Source organism: Vicia villosa, unplaced genomic scaffold, assembly GCF_029867415.1.
Source record: "Vicia villosa cultivar HV-30 ecotype Madison, WI unplaced genomic scaffold, Vvil1.0 ctg.000233F_1_1, whole genome shotgun sequence".
Taxonomy (NCBI): domain Eukaryota; kingdom Viridiplantae; phylum Streptophyta; class Magnoliopsida; order Fabales; family Fabaceae; genus Vicia; species Vicia villosa.
The window spans coordinates 1,045,511-1,066,411 of record NW_026705088.1 but is presented as its reverse complement, the minus strand read 5'-3'; the positions used below and the strand labels follow the sequence as shown (position 1 = coordinate 1,066,411).

The window sequence follows — 20,901 nt, the reverse complement described above, 5'->3', positions numbered from 1 at the left end:
ATAACATCATGTACTTACGCTTCATACATAGCCACGGAGGTAGGTTATAGATCAAAAGAATCACAGGCCATGTGCTATGCGAGATACTTTGAATACCGTGTGGGTTCATTCCATCACTAGACAATGCCAAGCGAAGGTTTCTTGCTTCTTTTCCAAATTCAGGATACTCATTATCAATTTTCATCCACTGTGGTGAATCTTCCGGATGTCGTAACTTTCCATCAATAATTCTTTCATCTGCATGCCAAGTCAGATGTCTTGAATCAGTTTCACTACGATACATGCGTCTAAATCTCGGAATTATAGGAAAATACCGTAAGACTTTTGCTGGAGACAACTTTTTCTTATATCGAGAGACACCGCATTTAGGACACTCATTTAACGATGCATACTCATTTCGAAAGAAAATGCAATTGTTTGGACAGGCATGTATCTTATCATAGCTCATGCCAATAAAGCACAACATCTTTTTGGCCTCATATGTTCGATTGAGAAGAACATTATCCTCTGGTAGCATATCTTTCATAAGGGCTAATAACTTTGTGAAACTTTTATCCGACCATCCATTTCCCGCCTTTAAGTTGTACAACTTTAATACCACAGACAATCTTGTGAATTTTCAACAACCATTATACAATGATTTCTCTACATCGCTTACCAACCTCTCAAACTTTTTGGGACAATCCTTGAGATCTTCTTCAAGTGCTTCTGCAATCTCTTCGACTCGATCATAATTGTATGTATATGTGCCATTGTCGTTTGAAGCATAGGTCGTATTATCCCCTGATTCAACATTCTCGTTACTTTTCTCACCATGCAAATTCCAACATGTATAACTTCTATCAATTCCATGCCTCTTTAAATGCGATGCCAACTGAACCGCGTCAACCCGACAGCCATAACAGCAACCAAAGTAAGGACATGTCATTCGACTGGGGTCTTTGGCGTACACAACAGCAAACTTAACGAATTCCGATACTCCATCCTCGTACTCTTTTGACAATCGATTGGTAGACATCCATTTTTTATCCATCGGTTTACTTCTAAGTAAGCTAAACAAAAACACTAATTAGTCACGCAACTATAGCAAAAGAATAACTAAGTACCTTTAGAGAAATTCAGAAACTTCTGGAACCACACACCGTAAGATAATCTGATGTCTCTAGTGACGTTCTCTTAAAAAATCTTTAATATCCCCTGAAAAACACAGTTTAGAACCATTAGCCTTTACCAAACTGTACAACTTCCAATTTAATTTACCAAATTGTTTTAGATTTGGAATAAGAATTAGTATTGTTATTATGTACTTTAGACTTGGATATTTGCTCTATATTTTGGAATTGGATATATTATGGAAAAGACACTTTTTTTAGAACTGTAGTACTTATATTTGAAATTGTAATGGAAAAATAATAACACCAACATATACTTCTTGAAAAGTTATGTTATATGTTTATATCAATATAAATTGGTATCAATATATAAATATTTTGGTATAAGTCTTATTAGTCTATGACAGCAAGTCTTAAAAATTAGAATTGTAATGAAAACAAGAATCTTCTATTAATTTATTCAATGTTTATGTTGGCATTGGTCCTATTAAGTCCATGTGAAGAAGTTCCAACACTTTGGAGGTAGTCTGATGTTGTAACATTGGGTGTGACATTATGGTTTTCTTCTTTAATTCACACTAATTACAGACTTTCTTTTCTTCAATTTTGAGCCATGGAATTTCTCTAATGACTCCTTTAAGTCTGATGTCCTTCATTCTTTTGAATTGAAGGTGTGCAAGTTTCTGGTGTCATAGTTTTAGTTCATCCTTATTGGTTGTTGAACATGTGCAAGTTATTTGAGATTCCCACAAATAACAATTGTCTTTACACTAGTGCAAAATGAACAATATAATTTTAAAATTTACACCCGATATACTAAAAATGGGTGTAAATAAGAAAAAGAGTGGCACTTTTGTAAATAAAGTGTAAGTTTATGATTAATCATGTGAAAATATACACCCTATTTTTTAAAAACGGGTGTAAATTAAAAATATTATTATATTTAAATCTCAATTACTCCCGTTAAATTAAAAATCGGGCGTAAATTTAAGTAGACTAAAAAAACATTTATTTTTATAACTCAAAATATTATTCTTAATAAGTAGTTAAGTGAATATTATGAATATTATCAAATTAATGTATATGCAGGCCATTAATATACATAAAAGTCAAATTAATTGTGGGATAATAAATTAATGTGTTTAGTCATTTTTCACAAAACCCGTTTTTCAACTCAGTGCATGCATTTCACGAACTCAGCGAATGGTTCAAATCCTTTCACGAACTAGCAATGGTGACGACAACGAAGCTCAACGAACTCTCAGTTTGATTCATCGCTCATTCGCTCAACTCCTGTGACGACAACGAAGCTGAGAAACGAAGCTGAGAAACGAAGCTGAGAAACGAAGCTCTCTTCTTCTCCAACACCGCACCGCTCATTTGCTCACAGTGACGATATTGGTAAGGAAGAATTAGGGGTTTTATACTTTGAGCGACATTGGTAGCTGAAGAATTAGGGTTTTATATTTTGTTGATTGGTAAGGTTGATTTTGTTGATTTTGAAAGTGTAGACTTAGGTTTTGTTGATTTTGAGCGACATTGGTAGCTGAAGAATGGATAGTTGATTTTGTTGTGCTATATTTCAGGTTGATTTTGTTTATTTTGTTGATTTCAGGTTGATTTTGTTGATTTTGTTGTGCTATAATTCAGGTTGATTTTGTTGATTTTGAAAGTGTAGACTCAGAAGGGGTTTACTCAAGCATCATTCATTTAGTTGATTTTGTTGTGCTATATTTCGGGAGGCAGGTCTAATTCTCTCTTCACGCTTCATTATAATTATATTTCAGTATTAATATGGCTGAGCTTATTGTTTTTCATGAAGCCCTAAGGATTTTTAGAGTGAATGTCTTCTGGTCTTATTTGATGCATAAGTTGTCATTTTTATATAGTAATATAAGTGTCTTGTTTGTTTGGTTTTTTAGTTTTATCTTTGTCCTAAGTTCTCAAGTTGTAGTGTTATTTGCTATAAAGAGTAATAGTTTGATTATGAAGTATGGACAATGATTGGATTCTCTGTAGTATAGATATGTTTGGTTGTATGTGTTTTTGGTTTGGGATGCTAATGTTGTTTGTTTGTTTAGATCTTCAATTTGGAAAGTTGGAGATAAGCGTCCAGGTAAGCCCTCTGCTGTTGTTAGCTGGTTATCAAAATTATCATGTCTCTTTACCTCTAATTTTGTGTGACTTTTTTTTTCTGGGGTGTTTTTTTAGGTTATAATGCAAGTGATTCTGACGAATCGGATGAGGACTCTTAATCAGACTAAATTTGGTTCCATCCCTAAATTCTGAAAGGTGAGTTTATCCCATTCTTTTGAACAGTCTTTGTGTTGTTACTCATTAATGACTTGTTTTTTGTGTCACATTACCTAATGGAAAAACTTTAGCCTTGAGCTTTAAGATGTGATTTATTTTGATGTGTTTTGTATCAGGTATTACAAATTTATTTCTAATTTGGAAATGTTATTTCTTTTTGAGATTTCAGCTCTAGTGTATCTTTTAAGCAACATGTGATTGATGAAATTTATGTTCTTAGATTCAGAGATTTTTTCTGCAATGAAGCATGTGATTTGACTTAATATAAAAATTCATAAGTTTCTGTTGAATCTAGTAGTTGGGAAGTTGTTTCAGGAATTATAGATGTCATAATTTTCTTTATTTTTACGTAGTAACCTTTGGAGTTGAATTTGAAAGCTTAATATAGCCGATAAGTTCTCTTTTAGTTTGTTAGTTGTTCCATACAGCCTTACCATAGTCTCATGCATGATAATTGATATGTAATTGCAACATCAAAAAAATGAGACACAGCAAAGAATGTCAAGATGCTAAGCTTTTCCTTATTACTTTGAATCCTCAAAATAATTAATTCTTTCGCTGGTGAATATATTGAAATATGATATGAAAATATTTAATGGTGATTCTACCATTTGGAAATGTAACATACACTATTGTGAAATAGTGGGTACAACATAACAGAATTTGAACAAATTGCTAATGTTCCGCAATAGGCTACTTAGTACAAAGTGTTCCCAAATAGTGGCGGCCATAGCGTAGAGAAATAGAGGAATTTGAATAAATTGTTATTTTCTGAGATCTATGATTAATAACATTGTTAAAGGGGGCAGTAGGATAGATAAAGGGGGTTACGCGAAATGAACTAAATCATCATGACTGTGTTGAATATGTTAGATTAGAAAAATAAAATAGGTTTAATGCAACAATTCTATGCTTTCGAATGAAACCAAACCTTTTTTGAACTGAAAACAGAACTGCACTTTCCGAACCATGTGAACTGAATTGCAGGCGATACGGTACAGTATCTCCACCTTCATCGTTGTACTGGTTTCTTCAGCCTCTGAACCACAAACTGCACTAGGTGTATCCAGTGGTGAAAGAGGGGTCAGCTTGTATATGAGCAAGAGCTCTACCAGTGTCTGTGATCTGTCTCCAACCACAAAAACACTCAGGTTCAATAGTTTTTGAGGTTGGGGTGGTTCAGTTTAGCACAAATACAACTAGTTTGCAATCTACCATAGCCGATATTTGGCTATTGTAGATAATTAACATGATTTTTTCTTTGTGGACACTCAGAATATTGACATGAATACATCTTATCAAAATCAACCTCAAAATCAAAATCAAACTCACTCTTCCTCTTCTCATTCAAAACATGTGTAACAACACTACTAGAGCAAAGTCTTGGACTGAGTCACTAGCCTTCTAACTTTATCAACATCAGGAGACAAGTGTTTGATGATTGCAGCCAGCACAGAAACCTTCCAACCCTTTTTCAAATCATGAGGCTTTCTATAAGGTGGTGGACCTTGTTAAGGAATTAAGTTCAACAAGGATATAAGCTATCTAACTTGGTAAGGAACGCCTGAGCTTTAAAATAAAATTCTAAAACGTTTAAACAACCTAATTCTTAGTTCATATATGACCCAAGGTCTAGTCTTTCATAAAGTATAAACTCTATGTCTATATTCATATTACCCTTACGTTTTTACCTATATTAAGAAAAGTTGGTATTCTAATTAATGTGTACATTTTGTATGGGCTATGTATGAAGGTATTGGAGACAATTGGCCCAGAGTTCTATCATGTCCACGAAGGAAAAAGTCCCAATTCTTCCCTTCAACCATTTTGCTATGGTGTGTAGGAATGATGATAATGATAGAGTGTCAATATGCCCACATCAGATAGTGGCACCAACAGAAATAATAATTTAGGTGTTGTAGTGACTCTGGGTATGCGGAGAGTTGCTAAAACAAACTTTACAAAGCTTGCTCACTATGATGCAAACGCCGGACAATATTTTGATATCAAAGCTTGACGAACGTATGAAGGTATTCGAGACAATTGGCCCAGAGTTCTATCATGTCCACGGAGGAGAAGGTCTGAATTCTTCCTTTCAACCATTTCCTTCCCCTGTGTATATCAAATTTCACAAGACTCCAATTTTGCTTTTCCTAATCTTAGAACTCTAGAATCACACAATTATCCTGAACATAAAGGACACAAACCTAGCCATCTTTCTTCCCAAGAATAATTTGAATAGAAGGTTGTGCTCATCTGTTGGAAACACCACCTACTTTGCATTGGCTGACACAATTACTTATCCATGAAGGAGGTTGAAGATTTGGTGCCATCACTCAAATAGTTGTGTGTGTGTGTGTGTGTGTGTCATTGCTATCAGAGATTTGGTGCAAATGCAGTATGTAGATCTCTCCTCCACTAAAGTAAAAAGCTTTTCTGATGCAGTATGTAAACTTAACAATTTTTAAACCTTCATTTTAGCTATTGATTGTCAGGCATAACTGTTGGAGATATTGGAGTGAAATTTAGAAATGCAGCATATAACAGCATGGATAACGGAGTTCTAAGTTTTGATCACGTACGAATTCCAAGGAATCAAATGTTAATGAGGTAGTTCAATTTTACTTATTTGCCTGCTATAGAAAACCATCCTTCTGTTGCGTTTGTGTTTGTTCACTTAGCTGATTTGTATCATAGGACAGGGAAGCTTCGAGAATCCAGGTCGAGGAACTTCTGCTGTATTCCCACGAGGAACTTCTGCTATTGAGATTTATGTTTTGAATTGATTAATCACAATAAATGGAATTTAGATAGCGTGACACCACATTCAAAATATTTAGATTTATGTTTTGAATTGATTAATCACAATAATAAAAATTTATCATACACAGAGACAACGTATTTAGTCTTAGGCAGTATCATATCTCGAGCTCAGTTAAATTAGTGAAAATGTTATATGGGGAGACTCTAGTGTTAAAAGACTTGTGTTAAATGATACAGCGTCCAATTTTATATTGTTTTGTAGGTTCAATGTTTTGAATTGAAAAAGAAACTCCTTCTCTTCAAAACCCATCTAAGGGTTCTTGAAGTGAACTTCCGTGTTTTTTAATGACATAACTCTAATCATTCTGCCATGACTCCCTTTTTAATAGATTATTATGTTCATAAAATAAGTCTTGCAAAATATAAATCACCACCCATACTATTTAATACCCAGTTCATACTATGACATCTATTCGGTACAAATTCATCAGTACATTTTTCTCTCTTACAATGAAGTGTTGTTTTACTGACTCTCATTTACCATAATACTTTTCAGAAAGTAAATTCTCTCTAATCAATGAAGAATTCCTAGCATATGCACAGTATGGAATTCCTGTAAATCTTAATGTTTTGTTCTCTTACTTTTGTAATAATTCATTTCTGTTATCTATCAATTTATGTTGAGTTAGATTATTTAAATCGCATGATGGTGTAATTTTTGCATGGAGAGGCAGTTCTAAATCCAATTCCCCTTTTGAACTGGTTGCATCACTACGCGGACACACTAAATCTGTTGTTTGCCTGGCTGTTGGATGTAACAAGATGTTGTACTCAGGATCCAAGGATCAAAGCATCAAGGTATATTTTGATTGTTTGGCAATAAAGAGTCTTTCTGAATCTTCAGTGGTTTTTTGCTTTTCTATGTTAGCTCTACACAATTGCTTGTTGCTTAATATATGTTTTGTTTGATAAATTGATAATGATTTCTTATTGTTTTGTTCAGGTTTGGGACCTAGACAAATTTGAGTGTAAAATGACACTCAATGCACATACAGGAGAAGTCACATCCCTTATTTGTTGGGACAAATTCTTGCTATCCGGTTCATCAGACTGCACTATTAAGGTCTGGTATAAAACCGTCGAGGATACTTTGGAAGTTGCATATTCACACAATGTAGAAAACATTTTTTAACATTTTTTAAGAAATTAGAGGTTTGTTCTGTGGCTCTGAATTGCTATATAATGAATAATTTTGTAGACTTTGCTTGAGAAGATGAAGTCGGTGTACACGAATGTAGAAGGTCTTCCTCCGGATCGAATTGTGGAAAGCAATTGCTTCTCCAGGGCGTGGTATTTTGGCCATGGATGAATCCAATGCTACATGTGGAAAGCGGTTGGATTCAATTGGACTAGAGAACACCGAAGCTAACCGTCAAGTATGGCGTAAAATTATATATGAAGAAAGTGTTATGACTTGGTTAAAATATAATTTTTATGTGTATGATTTTATAGTACTTGAAATATTATGAATGCACATGATTTTGTATACTTTTTGGTTAATATTAAAAATATTTTGACTTAGTTAAAATATGATTTTTATGTGTATGATTTTATAGTATTTGCAATATTATGACTGAAAAAGAAATATAACTAAATGGTGTATATGAAATAGGGTGTAAATAGATTTAAATATAATATAATTGTTCATTCATAAATGACGTATTTACACCCGATTTTTATTAAAATAGAGTGTAATTAAGAAGGTATCTACACCCGATTTTAATTAAAACAGGGTGTAATTAAAACGTAATTATGCCCAATTAAACCCGATTTTTATTAAAATAGGGTGTAATTAAAACGTAGTTACGCCCAATTACACCCGATTTTTATTAAAACAGGGTGTAATTAAACGTAGTTACGCTCAATTACACCCGATTTTTATTAAAACAGGGTGTAATTAAAAACGTAATTACGCCGAATTACACCCGATTTTTATTAAAACAGGGTGTAATTAAAAACGTAATTACACCTGATTTTTATTAAAATAGGGTGTAATTAAAAACGTAATTACGCCCAATTACACCCAATTTTTGTTAAAATAGGGTGTAACGTAGAACATATTTACACCCGATATTCTTAAAATAGGGAGTAATTACGAACGTATTTACACCCGTTTTACACCTGTTTTAAACGGGTGTAAATGCGTTAGACATTTCTCACCCTGTGGATATACACCCGATTTTTATTAAAAATAATGGGTGTAAATTTAATAAAAAACGGGTGTAAATTAACATTTTTGTACTAGTGTTAGACCTTATACTCTTCATAAGAACAACATCTTTCTCATCTTTGACAGAGCATTCTAATTTGGAGAAATTTACCAACAACCCTTGATCACATAGTTGACTGATGCTAATAAGATTAACTGATAGTCCTTTCACAAGAAGTACATCTTCTAAATTTGGAGATCCATCACCCATCAATTTTCCTACTCCCTTGATTTCACCTTTAAAGCCATCACCAAATCTGAAAGCACCTGAGGGGTGATACCTAATATCTACCAGTAATTTGCAAATGCCTATCATGTATTTAGAGCATCCATTGTCAAAGTACCAGACTTTTCTTTTTGTTCTTATCAAGGTGGTATGAGCTATTAGGTTGACATCTCTTTCTTTGACACTTCTCTTTTTGCTGACTTGACCAGCCTTAGAATGAGCTGAAGACTTTTATCTCCAAAAAATTTATAACAAAAAGGCTTAATGTGACCATACTCACAACAATAATGACATACCCAAGTTGAGGTGTTGAAATTTGAAGCTTCATTAAGTCTGTCAAAATGGTGAAACATGTGGAAAGTGTTGAATCGAATGTCAACTGGAACGGGGCCAGAAGTGATTTCTTCCGTTCAAAGAGAGGCATTCGACAAGTGGACTCCATTTCGCCGTATCTCTTTGTTTTGTGTATGGATAAACCCTCTCATATAATTGAGAAAGAGGTAATGGAGAATAAGTGGCATACGATGCAAATGGGGAAGCATGGTCTAAGAATTCCTCATCTCATGTTCGCGGATGATTTATTACTTTTTGGAGAAGCATCAGAGAACTAGACGAATTGTATTATAAAGACCCTCCATAAGTTTTGTAGCAAGGTCAACAGGTCAGTCCTGATAAGTCTAGTATGCTTTTTTCCAAGAATGTTGTTAGAGGTGTGGAGATGAAACTACTCCAAATTTCTGGTTCAAGGAAATAAATTGGTTTGGGAAGTATCTTGGTGTGCCTCTTAGTGGGAACGCTCTAAAGAAAATGGATTATCAGTACTTGACAGAACAAGTCTCTTCTAGTCGTGCAAGTTGGAAAACTAACATTTTATCTTTTGCAGACAGAGTTACTTTGGAGAGAAGTGTTATCGAAGCAATACCGACCTATCCTATGATGGCAAATTTGTTGCTAAAAGTGTGTATAGATGACATTCATCAACTGCAACAAAAATTCATATGGGGGGATACATGGGATAAGAAGAAGTTGCACGTGGTGAAATGGGAAACTCTAACTTAGTCCAGGAATTCTGGTGCTCTAGGGCTGCAGAACATTGAAGTGGTGAATAACGTGTGTTTATTGAAGATAAGCTGGAAGTTGTTTAACAACTCAAATTAGCTTTGGTGTTTCAGGTGCTCTAGGTCCAGGAATTTGTAGTTTTTTTTCAAGTACTGTATTATACTATGCAGATTTGAGAGTTGTTAAACATAAAGGAGAAAGAAAAGCATGTGGTGTTTGCTGAAGCAAGACTACAATTTTTACTGAGAATGTAGTGGCTATTTTATTTGTTTATAATTTAATTACTAAAATATTTTCAGAAACATTTATTAGAGAAGTTGGATCAAATAATTTCTCAATATAAAAGAGTTTAACATGATAAGAAAGACGTTCCCCTTTTGTTAATATTAGAGTGAAGAATTACTTTAATAGCATAAATGCTTTTTTTTTTTCTTCTTTTGCCTTTGTTTAAGGATTGGTCAAACTTTTTATTTTTTTAGAAACTGAGATGGTGGTGGTGACTTGGTTTATGAGAGTTGACTATAAAATAAGAATATATGTATAGGAATATAAATTATCCAAGCTGATGCATTAATGACTCTGCCTCATTTTTATTTTTTTTTAATACTCGAACATTTCTTTTCTTACTAAATGTGTTGGGTCATACAAGCTACATGTTTAATGTAAACACTATGAAACTTTTACCAGCAAAACTCTCCCTCAGGTCAAATTGAATTAGCATTTTAGTCTCACTTTTTTTTACCTAATGTTAGACTATTATTTTCAATAAGTAATTAATTATCATGCTAATCATAACTTTACTTTCTATCAATGCTAATTAAGAAACAAGAGCTTGTAAGTTGTAATACAAAGAGTGAATATTATTTATTTAAAACATTAACATAAAAGAAGATTATCTTACACACACAAGGCACATAATACAAAGCTTATGGCACAAATGTACCTAGCTTATCCCTTCTTTATTCCAATTTCCAACTAAAAGAACCCTCAAAACACTTACATAGAACTAACCACACCCCCCTCAATTGATTCTGTAGAGGTCACAGTAGTAATATCCAACTCAGATAATTTCTTCTTCGTATTAACAAAATTGCATTGTTTTCTAATTTCACCTTTCTTTCCCGTAAGCACACCAATATTTCCCATTTTAATCATTGAATTCACAAAATTCTGAAAGAAAGCATTTTGGTTACTGGCAAAATTATTGACAATGCCAATAGTATCAGCACCCGGTGTTGAGAACAATTCTTGATCACTTTGAAGCAAACCCTTCTTAACTTGAAGATTGTTGTAGTAGTTTTTGTCCAATATATCAGGAGTTGTTGGATCAAAATTGACACGGTTTGTTCCAGGTCCGTTCTGAGGACACTGCTTTTGTAATACTTTTAAGTAAGCTGGATCAAGAGTTGGATCAGGTTTGCCAGTACTGCTGAAGTTGTACAATCGATCACTGAATAAAACGCAGCGCGATCTTCCGAATGTGTGAGCACCTGAGAGTGATACTAGATCAAGTGTGGTGAGGCCTTGATTAGCGAAAGCCGATTTCAGTTGAGGTAAACTGAATGATGGACCTGGAAGATTTTGATTAGCGAGAGTTTGATTTGCGGTTAAACTATCTCTTCTTCCCAGTGGAACCAACCAACCTGGACCTCCGGTCTGTGAACATAAATTTGTTAATCAAATTATAATGATTTTATGTGAAAATTGGTTTGTTGTTAACTGAAAATAATTATATTTACCAAAACGGAAGATATTCCAGCAGAAAGTGTAAGAATATCAGCACAAGAAACTTTGTTTGGACAAGCACTTTCCACAGCTGTTTTGATCTGATTTATAACATCTATACCTCTCAAGGAGTTGATATTTGGGAAGGCATCTTGTTCAGTCACAACGGTATCAGTTTTGTTCAACAAAACGGATGCATCACAACCCTGTTATACAAAAATAGTTCAAGTTTAATTTATCTTATATTATAAAAATAACTTATATATAAACACTTATGAGGACAAATATATATGTATACATACTTGAACAAAGCAATCATGAAAGTGGAGCCTGATGAGACTAGCAGGCATTCGGGCATCTGTCTGAGCAACTTTGAATAAGATTTGATATACAATAGACTGCAATTGGGGACAAGTTTGACTATAAAAAAATGGATCAAGTTGTGCATTTGAGGGGAAGGTTAATCCTCCAAAGACAATTGCAACACAGCACAGAACTGTGCCTATGAGACGAAGGGAGTTCATATTTTTTCTTTCCTTGCTGATAATATAGCTATATGTGTTTGAAGTTGGTGTGCTTGAATATGCAGAAAAATGTGGCTTTATTTATAGGGTAATGACATGACTATGGGCGGCTTGTGGTTGGCATGTGAAGAATACTAATGTATTATATGTTATCAAATTTAAATCACACTTGCAATTTAGTTATCATTTTTCAAAGATCTATATATCAAGTATTCAAAAGATAATAATTAAATTAGTGCTTTCTAGACTTTGCTACTTTTTCTTTTTTTATTTTAACTTCAAAATAACTTTGGAAGGTTAGTGGGAGTTCAAAGCATGTGTTGTAAAAGTCTAGTGCATATAGTTGAAAGAAGTATTTAAACAAAAATGATTTCAATATCCCATTTAATATCTAAAAGTTATTAATACACTAGTGCAAAATGAACAATATAATTTTAAAATTTACACCCGATATACTAAAAATGGGTGTAAATAAGAAAAAGAGTGGCACTTTTGTAAATAAAGTGTAAGTTTATGATTAATCATGTGAAAATATACACCCTATTTTTTAAAAACGGGTGTAAATTAAAAATATTATTATATTTAAATCTCAATTACTCCCGTTAAATTAAAAATCGGGCGTAAATTTAAGTAGACTAAAAAAACATTTATTTTTATAACTCAAAATATTATTCTTAATAAGTAGTTAAGTGAATATTATGAATATTATCAAATTAATGTATATGCAGGCCATTAATATACATAAAAGTCAAATTAATTGTGGGATAATAAATTAATGTGTTTAGTCATTTTTCACAAAACCCGTTTTTCAACTCAGTGCATGCATTTCACGAACTCAGCGAATGGTTCAAATCCTTTCACGAACTAGCAATGGTGACGACAACGAAGCTCAACGAACTCTCAGTTTGATTCATCGCTCATTCGCTCAACTCCTGTGACGACAACGAAGCTGAGAAACGAAGCTGAGAAACGAAGCTGAGAAACGAAGCTCTCTTCTTCTCCAACACCGCACCGCTCATTTGCTCACAGTGACGATATTGGTAAGGAAGAATTAGGGGTTTTATACTTTGAGCGACATTGGTAGCTGAAGAATTAGGGTTTTATATTTTGTTGATTGGTAAGGTTGATTTTGTTGATTTTGAAAGTGTAGACTTAGGTTTTGTTGATTTTGAGCGACATTGGTAGCTGAAGAATGGATAGTTGATTTTGTTGTGCTATATTTCAGGTTGATTTTGTTTATTTTGTTGATTTCAGGTTGATTTTGTTGATTTTGTTGTGCTATAATTCAGGTTGATTTTGTTGATTTTGAAAGTGTAGACTCAGAAGGGGTTTACTCAAGCATCATTCATTTAGTTGATTTTGTTGTGCTATATTTCGGGAGGCAGGTCTAATTCTCTCTTCACGCTTCATTATAATTATATTTCAGTATTAATATGGCTGAGCTTATTGTTTTTCATGAAGCCCTAAGGATTTTTAGAGTGAATGTCTTCTGGTCTTATTTGATGCATAAGTTGTCATTTTTATATAGTAATATAAGTGTCTTGTTTGTTTGGTTTTTTAGTTTTATCTTTGTCCTAAGTTCTCAAGTTGTAGTGTTATTTGCTATAAAGAGTAATAGTTTGATTATGAAGTATGGACAATGATTGGATTCTCTGTAGTATAGATATGTTTGGTTGTATGTGTTTTTGGTTTGGGATGCTAATGTTGTTTGTTTGTTTAGATCTTCAATTTGGAAAGTTGGAGATAAGCGTCCAGGTAAGCCCTCTGCTGTTGTTAGCTGGTTATCAAAATTATCATGTCTCTTTACCTCTAATTTTGTGTGACTTTTTTTTTCTGGGGTGTTTTTTTAGGTTATAATGCAAGTGATTCTGACGAATCGGATGAGGACTCTTAATCAGACTAAATTTGGTTCCATCCCTAAATTCTGAAAGGTGAGTTTATCCCATTCTTTTGAACAGTCTTTGTGTTGTTACTCATTAATGACTTGTTTTTTGTGTCACATTACCTAATGGAAAAACTTTAGCCTTGAGCTTTAAGATGTGATTTATTTTGATGTGTTTTGTATCAGGTATTACAAATTTATTTCTAATTTGGAAATGTTATTTCTTTTTGAGATTTCAGCTCTAGTGTATCTTTTAAGCAACATGTGATTGATGAAATTTATGTTCTTAGATTCAGAGATTTTTTCTGCAATGAAGCATGTGATTTGACTTAATATAAAAATTCATAAGTTTTTGTTGAATCTAGTAGTTGGGAAGTTGTTTCAGGAATTATAGATGTCATAATTTTCTTTATTTTTACGTAGTAACCTTTGGAGTTGAATTTGAAAGCTTAATATAGCCGATAAGTTCTCTTTTAGTTTGTTAGTTGTTCCATACAGCCTTACCATAGTCTCATGCATGATAATTGATATGTAATTGCAACATCAAAAAAATGAGACACAGCAAAGAATGTCAAGATGCTAAGCTTTTCCTTATTACTTTGAATCCTCAAAATAATTAATTCTTTCGCTGGTGAATATATTGAAATATGATATGAAAATATTTAATGGTGATTCTACCATTTGGAAATGTAACATACACTATTGTGAAATAGTGGGTACAACATAACAGAATTTGAACAAATTGCTAATGTTCCGCAATAGGCTACTTAGTACAAAGTGTTCCCAAATAGTGGCGGCCATAGCGTAGAGAAATAGAGGAATTTGAATAAATTGTTATTTTCTGAGATCTATGATTAATAACATTGTTAAAGGGGGCAGTAGGATAGATAAAGGGGGTTACGCGAAATGAACTAAATCATCATGACTGTGTTGAATATGTTAGATTAGAAAAATAAAATAGGTTTAATGCAACAATTCTATGCTTTCGAATGAAACCAAACCTTTTTTGAACTGAAAACAGAACTGCACTTTCCGAACCATGTGAACTGAATTGCAGGCGATACGGTACAGTATCTCCACCTTCATCGTTGTACTGGTTTCTTCAGCCTCTGAACCACAAACTGCACTAGGTGTATCCAGTGGTGAAAGAGGGGTCAGCTTGTATATGAGCAAGAGCTCTACCAGTGTCTGTGATCTGTCTCCAACCACAAAAACACTCAGGTTCAATAGTTTTTGAGGTTGGGGTGGTTCAGTTTAGCACAAATACAACTAGTTTGCAATCTACCATAGCCGATATTTGGCTATTGTAGATAATTAACATGATTTTTTCTTTGTGGACACTCAGAATATTGACATGAATACATCTTATCAAAATCAACCTCAAAATCAAAATCAAACTCACTCTTCCTCTTCTCATTCAAAACATGTGTAACAACACTACTAGAGCAAAGTCTTGGACTGAGTCACTAGCCTTCTAACTTTATCAACATCAGGAGACAAGTGTTTGATGATTGCAGCCAGCACAGAAACCTTCCAACCCTTTTTCAAATCATGAGGCTTTCTATAAGGTGGTGGACCTTGTTAAGGAATTAAGTTCAACAAGGATATAAGCTATCTAACTTGGTAAGGAACGCCTGAGCTTTAAAATAAAATTCTAAAACGTTTAAACAACCTAATTCTTAGTTCATATATGACCCAAGGTCTAGTCTTTCATAAAGTATAAACTCTATGTCTATATTCATATTACCCTTACGTTTTTACCTATATTAAGAAAAGTTGGTATTCTAATTAATGTGTACATTTTGTATGGGCTATGTATGAAGGTATTGGAGACAATTGGCCCAGAGTTCTATCATGTCCACGAAGGAAAAAGTCCCAATTCTTCCCTTCAACCATTTTGCTATGGTGTGTAGGAATGATGATAATGATAGAGTGTCAATATGCCCACATCAGATAGTGGCACCAACAGAAATAATAATTTAGGTGTTGTAGTGACTCTGGGTATGCGGAGAGTTGCTAAAACAAACTTTACAAAGCTTGCTCACTATGATGCAAACGCCGGACAATATTTTGATATCAAAGCTTGACGAACGTATGAAGGTATTCGAGACAATTGGCCCAGAGTTCTATCATGTCCACGGAGGAGAAGGTCTGAATTCTTCCTTTCAACCATTTCCTTCCCCTGTGTATATCAAATTTCACAAGACTCCAATTTTGCTTTTCCTAATCTTAGAACTCTAGAATCACACAATTATCCTGAACATAAAGGACACAAACCTAGCCATCTTTCTTCCCAAGAATAATTTGAATAGAAGGTTGTGCTCATCTGTTGGAAACACCACCTACTTTGCATTGGCTGACACAATTACTTATCCATGAAGGAGGTTGAAGATTTGGTGCCATCACTCAAATAGTTGTGTGTGTGTGTGTGTGTGTGTCATTGCTATCAGAGATTTGGTGCAAATGCAGTATGTAGATCTCTCCTCCACTAAAGTAAAAAGCTTTTCTGATGCAGTATGTAAACTTAACAATTTTTAAACCTTCATTTTAGCTATTGATTGTCAGGCATAACTGTTGGAGATATTGGAGTGAAATTTAGAAATGCAGCATATAACAGCATGGATAACGGAGTTCTAAGTTTTGATCACGTACGAATTCCAAGGAATCAAATGTTAATGAGGTAGTTCAATTTTACTTATTTGCCTGCTATAGAAAACCATCCTTCTGTTGCGTTTGTGTTTGTTCACTTAGCTGATTTGTATCATAGGACAGGGAAGCTTCGAGAATCCAGGTCGAGGAACTTCTGCTGTATTCCCACGAGGAACTTCTGCTATTGAGATTTATGTTTTGAATTGATTAATCACAATAAATGGAATTTAGATAGCGTGACACCACATTCAAAATATTTAGATTTATGTTTTGAATTGATTAATCACAATAATAAAAATTTATCATACACAGAGACAACGTATTTAGTCTTAGGCAGTATCATATCTCGAGCTCAGTTAAATTAGTGAAAATGTTATATGGGGAGACTCTAGTGTTAAAAGACTTGTGTTAAATGATACAGCGTCCAATTTTATATTGTTTTGTAGGTTCAATGTTTTGAATTGAAAAAGAAACTCCTTCTCTTCAAAACCCATCTAAGGGTTCTTGAAGTGAACTTCCGTGTTTTTTAATGACATAACTCTAATCATTCTGCCATGACTCCCTTTTTAATAGATTATTATGTTCATAAAATAAGTCTTGCAAAATATAAATCACCACCCATACTATTTAATACCCAGTTCATACTATGACATCTATTCGGTACAAATTCATCAGTACATTTTTCTCTCTTACAATGAAGTGTTGTTTTACTGACTCTCATTTACCATAATACTTTTCAGAAAGTAAATTCTCTCTAATCAATGAAGAATTCCTAGCATATGCACAGTATGGAATTCCTGTAAATCTTAATGTTTTGTTCTCTTACTTTTGTAATAATTCATTTCTGTTATCTATCAATTTATGTTGAGTTAGATTATTTAAATCGCATGATGGTGTAATTTTTGCATGGAGAGGCAGTTCTAAATCCAATTCCCCTTTTGAACTGGTTGCATCACTACGCGGACACACTAAATCTGTTGTTTGCCTGGCTGTTGGATGTAACAAGATGTTGTACTCAGGATCCAAGGATCAAAGCATCAAGGTATATTTTGATTGTTTGGCAATAAAGAGTCTTTCTGAATCTTCAGTGGTTTTTTGCTTTTCTATGTTAGCTCTACACAATTGCTTGTTGCTTAATATATGTTTTGTTTGATAAATTGATAATGATTTCTTATTGTTTTGTTCAGGTTTGGGACCTAGACAAATTTGAGTGTAAAATGACACTCAATGCACATACAGGAGAAGTCACATCCCTTATTTGTTGGGACAAATTCTTGCTATCCGGTTCATCAGACTGCACTATTAAGGTCTGGTATAAAACCGTCGAGGATACTTTGGAAGTTGCATATTCACACAATGTAGAAAACATTTTTTAACATTTTTTAAGAAATTAGAGGTTTGTTCTGTGGCTCTGAATTGCTATATAATGAATAATTTTGTAGACTTTGCTTGAGAAGATGAAGTCGGTGTACACGAATGTAGAAGGTCTTCCTCCGGATCGAATTGTGGAAAGCAATTGCTTCTCCAGGGCGTGGTATTTTGGCCATGGATGAATCCAATGCTACATGTGGAAAGCGGTTGGATTCAATTGGACTAGAGAACACCGAAGCTAACCGTCAAGTATGGCGTAAAATTATATATGAAGAAAGTGTTATGACTTGGTTAAAATATAATTTTTATGTGTATGATTTTATAGTACTTGAAATATTATGAATGCACATGATTTTGTATACTTTTTGGTTAATATTAAAAATATTTTGACTTAGTTAAAATATGATTTTTATGTGTATGATTTTATAGTATTTGCAATATTATGACTGAAAAAGAAATATAACTAAATGGTGTATATGAAATAGGGTGTAAATAGATTTAAATATAATATAATTGTTCATTCATAAATGACGTATTTACACCCGATTTTTATTAAAATAGAGTGTAATTAAGAAGGTATCTACACCCGATTTTAATTAAAACAGGGTGTAATTAAAACGTAATTATGCCCAATTAAACCCGATTTTTATTAAAATAGGGTGTAATTAAAACGTAGTTACGCCCAATTACACCCGATTTTTATTAAAACAGGGTGTAATTAAACGTAGTTACGCTCAATTACACCCGATTTTTATTAAAACAGGGTGTAATTAAAAACGTAATTACGCCGAATTACACCCGATTTTTATTAAAACAGGGTGTAATTAAAAACGTAATTACACCTGATTTTTATTAAAATAGGGTGTAATTAAAAACGTAATTACGCCCAATTACACCCAATTTTTGTTAAAATAGGGTGTAACGTAGAACATATTTACACCCGATATTCTTAAAATAGGGAGTAATTACGAACGTATTTACACCCGTTTTACACCTGTTTTAAACGGGTGTAAATGCGTTAGACATTTCTCACCCTGTGGATATACACCCGATTTTTATTAAAAATAATGGGTGTAAATTTAATAAAAAACGGGTGTAAATTAACATTTTTGTACTAGTGATACTTGTGTGATAAAAAAGCCCTAGATAGAGGATAATTTACTATTAAATTTCTAGTATTTAATAAAACTATTTAATTGACATGATAAATATGTAATTGTATAAAAATATATTTTAATTTAGTATTTATTAAATTTGATTGAAATAAAAATGATAAATTTAGAGAAAAAAAAGTATAAGTTATAATTGTACTAGTAAATTTTATTGTACCATAAAAGGTGGTCCATAATGAGAAAGCGAGCATAATGTCTTGAAGTTGTACTCAATCGTCTGATTGAGTTTCGTTGCCCTGAAGTTAGGTCTGAACGCCAGATCCGATGTGTGATCCATTTTCTTATAAACGTGGACTATGAGGTGTCCATGCAATATTAGTCAAAGGAAGAATAACTCTTCCACTACTCACATATTCCTGGTCAAGTAATAGTGGAAGTCACCTCTTGACCTTCTAGCTCAAGTCCAAGAGGCCATCTATAAATAACTCAACTCATAATCGAGGAAGGATCCAATCTCATTTAGAGGCAGATATACCACAGATATACTGATTCTCACTCCTAACGTGAGCTAGCTCTAAACCCTATAACAAATCCTAAAAGCCTATCATAACCCTTAATCATTAAGGTTTGTCATGTATTATACTTTTAGCAAGTACAATTGGCGCCTACTATATGTTGCGGTAAAACTAACCTGAGCCTCAAGTTCAATCTAAACGAAATCAACACACGCGATGATGATGTTAAGGGCAATGACGGGGACAGGAAAAACCATCGAGGATCCATGAAAAGGATTATAAACCGAGTTAGCGAAGCATAAACGGATGCGAAAATAACTAAACAATCATATAAAAAGTTTAAGGATATCAAGTCGCCCATAAATAGGCGAGATGTGCCACACTGCACCACGAGTATCAAAATACAAGTTGACGAAACTAATCTTAAAAGCATGGATTTATCAAGTGAGATCATCATGAAAACCAAGCGAATAGACATATGCAAGTTTGTGATTAAATTAATTATTTTTATTGTTGAATAAGGCGAGCTAGTGTCTCCGCCATTTATAATTTCCTTAAGAACTCTTTAACTTTCCTCTGAATAATAAGGTGGCACTATTTTTCCTACGTGGATAGGGTTTTTAATGAGGCGAACTCTCTTTGTCTTGTTTCGGGTTTTGCAGGGTCACACGCTGTAAAAGAATGGTGAAATCTTGAAGTAAATGTTGGATTTTCAAAGAGGAATCCTTTCTGCTCTGAAAGGTGAGAAAAAAATGTTGGACTTCCACTAGAATATCCTTTCCCCCGTACGAGGTGAATATACATGATGGACATTTACACTATTACCAATAATAGATTTCATGACAACGCTTTCACCTCACATTAACAAAAACCGAGGAAAAATTCCAAGACGCGCCATGATTTGTTTATCTTTTAAAAAAAATCATCTATTCCCTCAGATTTTGAATATAACCGAGGGGAAAAGTAATTCATGACATGTTTCGAATCCCAAGAAAAACATTTTAGGTGTTTATTTATTTAAAAGTTATGTCTTTCTTTTTATTTTATTTTTATTTGTTAATTAATTGATCTATTCCTTTTGTTTCTTTAATAACCGAAGGGTTAGATAATCAGATTTTACTATAAAAGCACCCGCTCATTAAATTTTACCCTAAATCTAGCCGCTCCAAACTCGTATACATCATTCTTAGGAATGGATTGCAAAACTGGAAAAAATCTTCAAGGTTCTGTGTTGTATGTTGTTCTTCTAACACCAACCCTGAACAAAACATTTTTCCAGCTCTTGCAATCCATTTCACATAATAATCTTGTTGTTGTGTGTCCTCCACTCTTTTAAGACCATTGTTATATTTTGGAATAACCTTGCTATATTGTAAATCAG

At 33.5% G+C, this 20,901-nt stretch overlaps 3 protein-coding genes across 3 annotated transcripts; 2 read left to right on the top strand and 1 right to left on the bottom strand.

Moving 5' to 3' along the window:
- Positions 1-6,850: 6,850 nt before the first annotated feature.
- LOC131625695 (zinc finger CCCH domain-containing protein 62-like) lies at positions 6,851-7,736 on the top strand. Its single transcript, XM_058896533.1, has 3 exons — positions 6,851-7,046; positions 7,192-7,311; positions 7,447-7,736. Exons 1-3 carry the CDS (start codon positions 7,011-7,013, stop codon positions 7,555-7,557), a joined length of 267 nt encoding a protein of 88 aa, XP_058752516.1. The 5' UTR covers positions 6,851-7,010; the 3' UTR covers positions 7,558-7,736.
- Positions 7,737-10,567: 2,831 nt separating this feature from the next.
- LOC131625694 (peroxidase E5-like) lies at positions 10,568-12,099 on the bottom strand. The gene is made up of 3 exons (XM_058896532.1): positions 11,770-12,099; positions 11,482-11,673; positions 10,568-11,398 (listed from the first exon to the last, which is right to left on the bottom strand). The coding sequence occupies exons 1-3, from the start codon at positions 11,989-11,991 to the stop codon at positions 10,739-10,741; spliced, it is 1,074 nt and encodes a 357-aa protein (XP_058752515.1). The 5' UTR covers positions 11,992-12,099; the 3' UTR covers positions 10,568-10,738.
- Positions 12,100-17,368: 5,269 nt separating this feature from the next.
- Positions 17,369-18,254, top strand: LOC131625693 (zinc finger CCCH domain-containing protein 62-like). The gene is made up of 3 exons (XM_058896531.1): positions 17,369-17,564; positions 17,710-17,829; positions 17,965-18,254. The coding sequence occupies exons 1-3, from the start codon at positions 17,529-17,531 to the stop codon at positions 18,073-18,075; spliced, it is 267 nt and encodes an 88-aa protein (XP_058752514.1). The 5' UTR covers positions 17,369-17,528; the 3' UTR covers positions 18,076-18,254.
- Positions 18,255-20,901: the final 2,647 nt, after the last annotated feature.

What these genes read in the sequence shown, in the direction of transcription:
- LOC131625695 (XM_058896533.1), top strand. Translation starts at nt 7,011, where the DNA reads ATGTTGTACTCAGGATCCAAGGATCAAAGCATCAAG. An exon ending in CCAAGGATCAAAGCATCAAG is followed by an intron (nt 7,047 to 7,191) that starts GTATATTTTGAT and finishes TGTTTTGTTCAG; the next exon opens with GTTTGGGACCTAGACAAATT. An exon ending in CATCAGACTGCACTATTAAG is followed by an intron (nt 7,312 to 7,446) that starts GTCTGGTATAAA and finishes ATAATTTTGTAG; the next exon opens with ACTTTGCTTGAGAAGATGAA.
- LOC131625694 (XM_058896532.1), bottom strand. Translation starts at nt 11,991, where the DNA reads ATGAACTCCCTTCGTCTCATAGGCACAGTTCTGTGCTGTGTTGCAATT. An exon ending in TTCATGATTGCTTTGTTCAA is followed by an intron (nt 11,674 to 11,769) that starts GTATGTATACAT and finishes TTTGTATAACAG; the next exon opens with GGTTGTGATGCATCCGTTTT. An exon ending in CTGGAATATCTTCCGTTTTG is followed by an intron (nt 11,399 to 11,481) that starts GTAAATATAATT and finishes TTATGTTCACAG; the next exon opens with ACCGGAGGTCCAGGTTGGTT.
- LOC131625693 (XM_058896531.1), top strand. Translation starts at nt 17,529, where the DNA reads ATGTTGTACTCAGGATCCAAGGATCAAAGCATCAAG. An exon ending in CCAAGGATCAAAGCATCAAG is followed by an intron (nt 17,565 to 17,709) that starts GTATATTTTGAT and finishes TGTTTTGTTCAG; the next exon opens with GTTTGGGACCTAGACAAATT. An exon ending in CATCAGACTGCACTATTAAG is followed by an intron (nt 17,830 to 17,964) that starts GTCTGGTATAAA and finishes ATAATTTTGTAG; the next exon opens with ACTTTGCTTGAGAAGATGAA.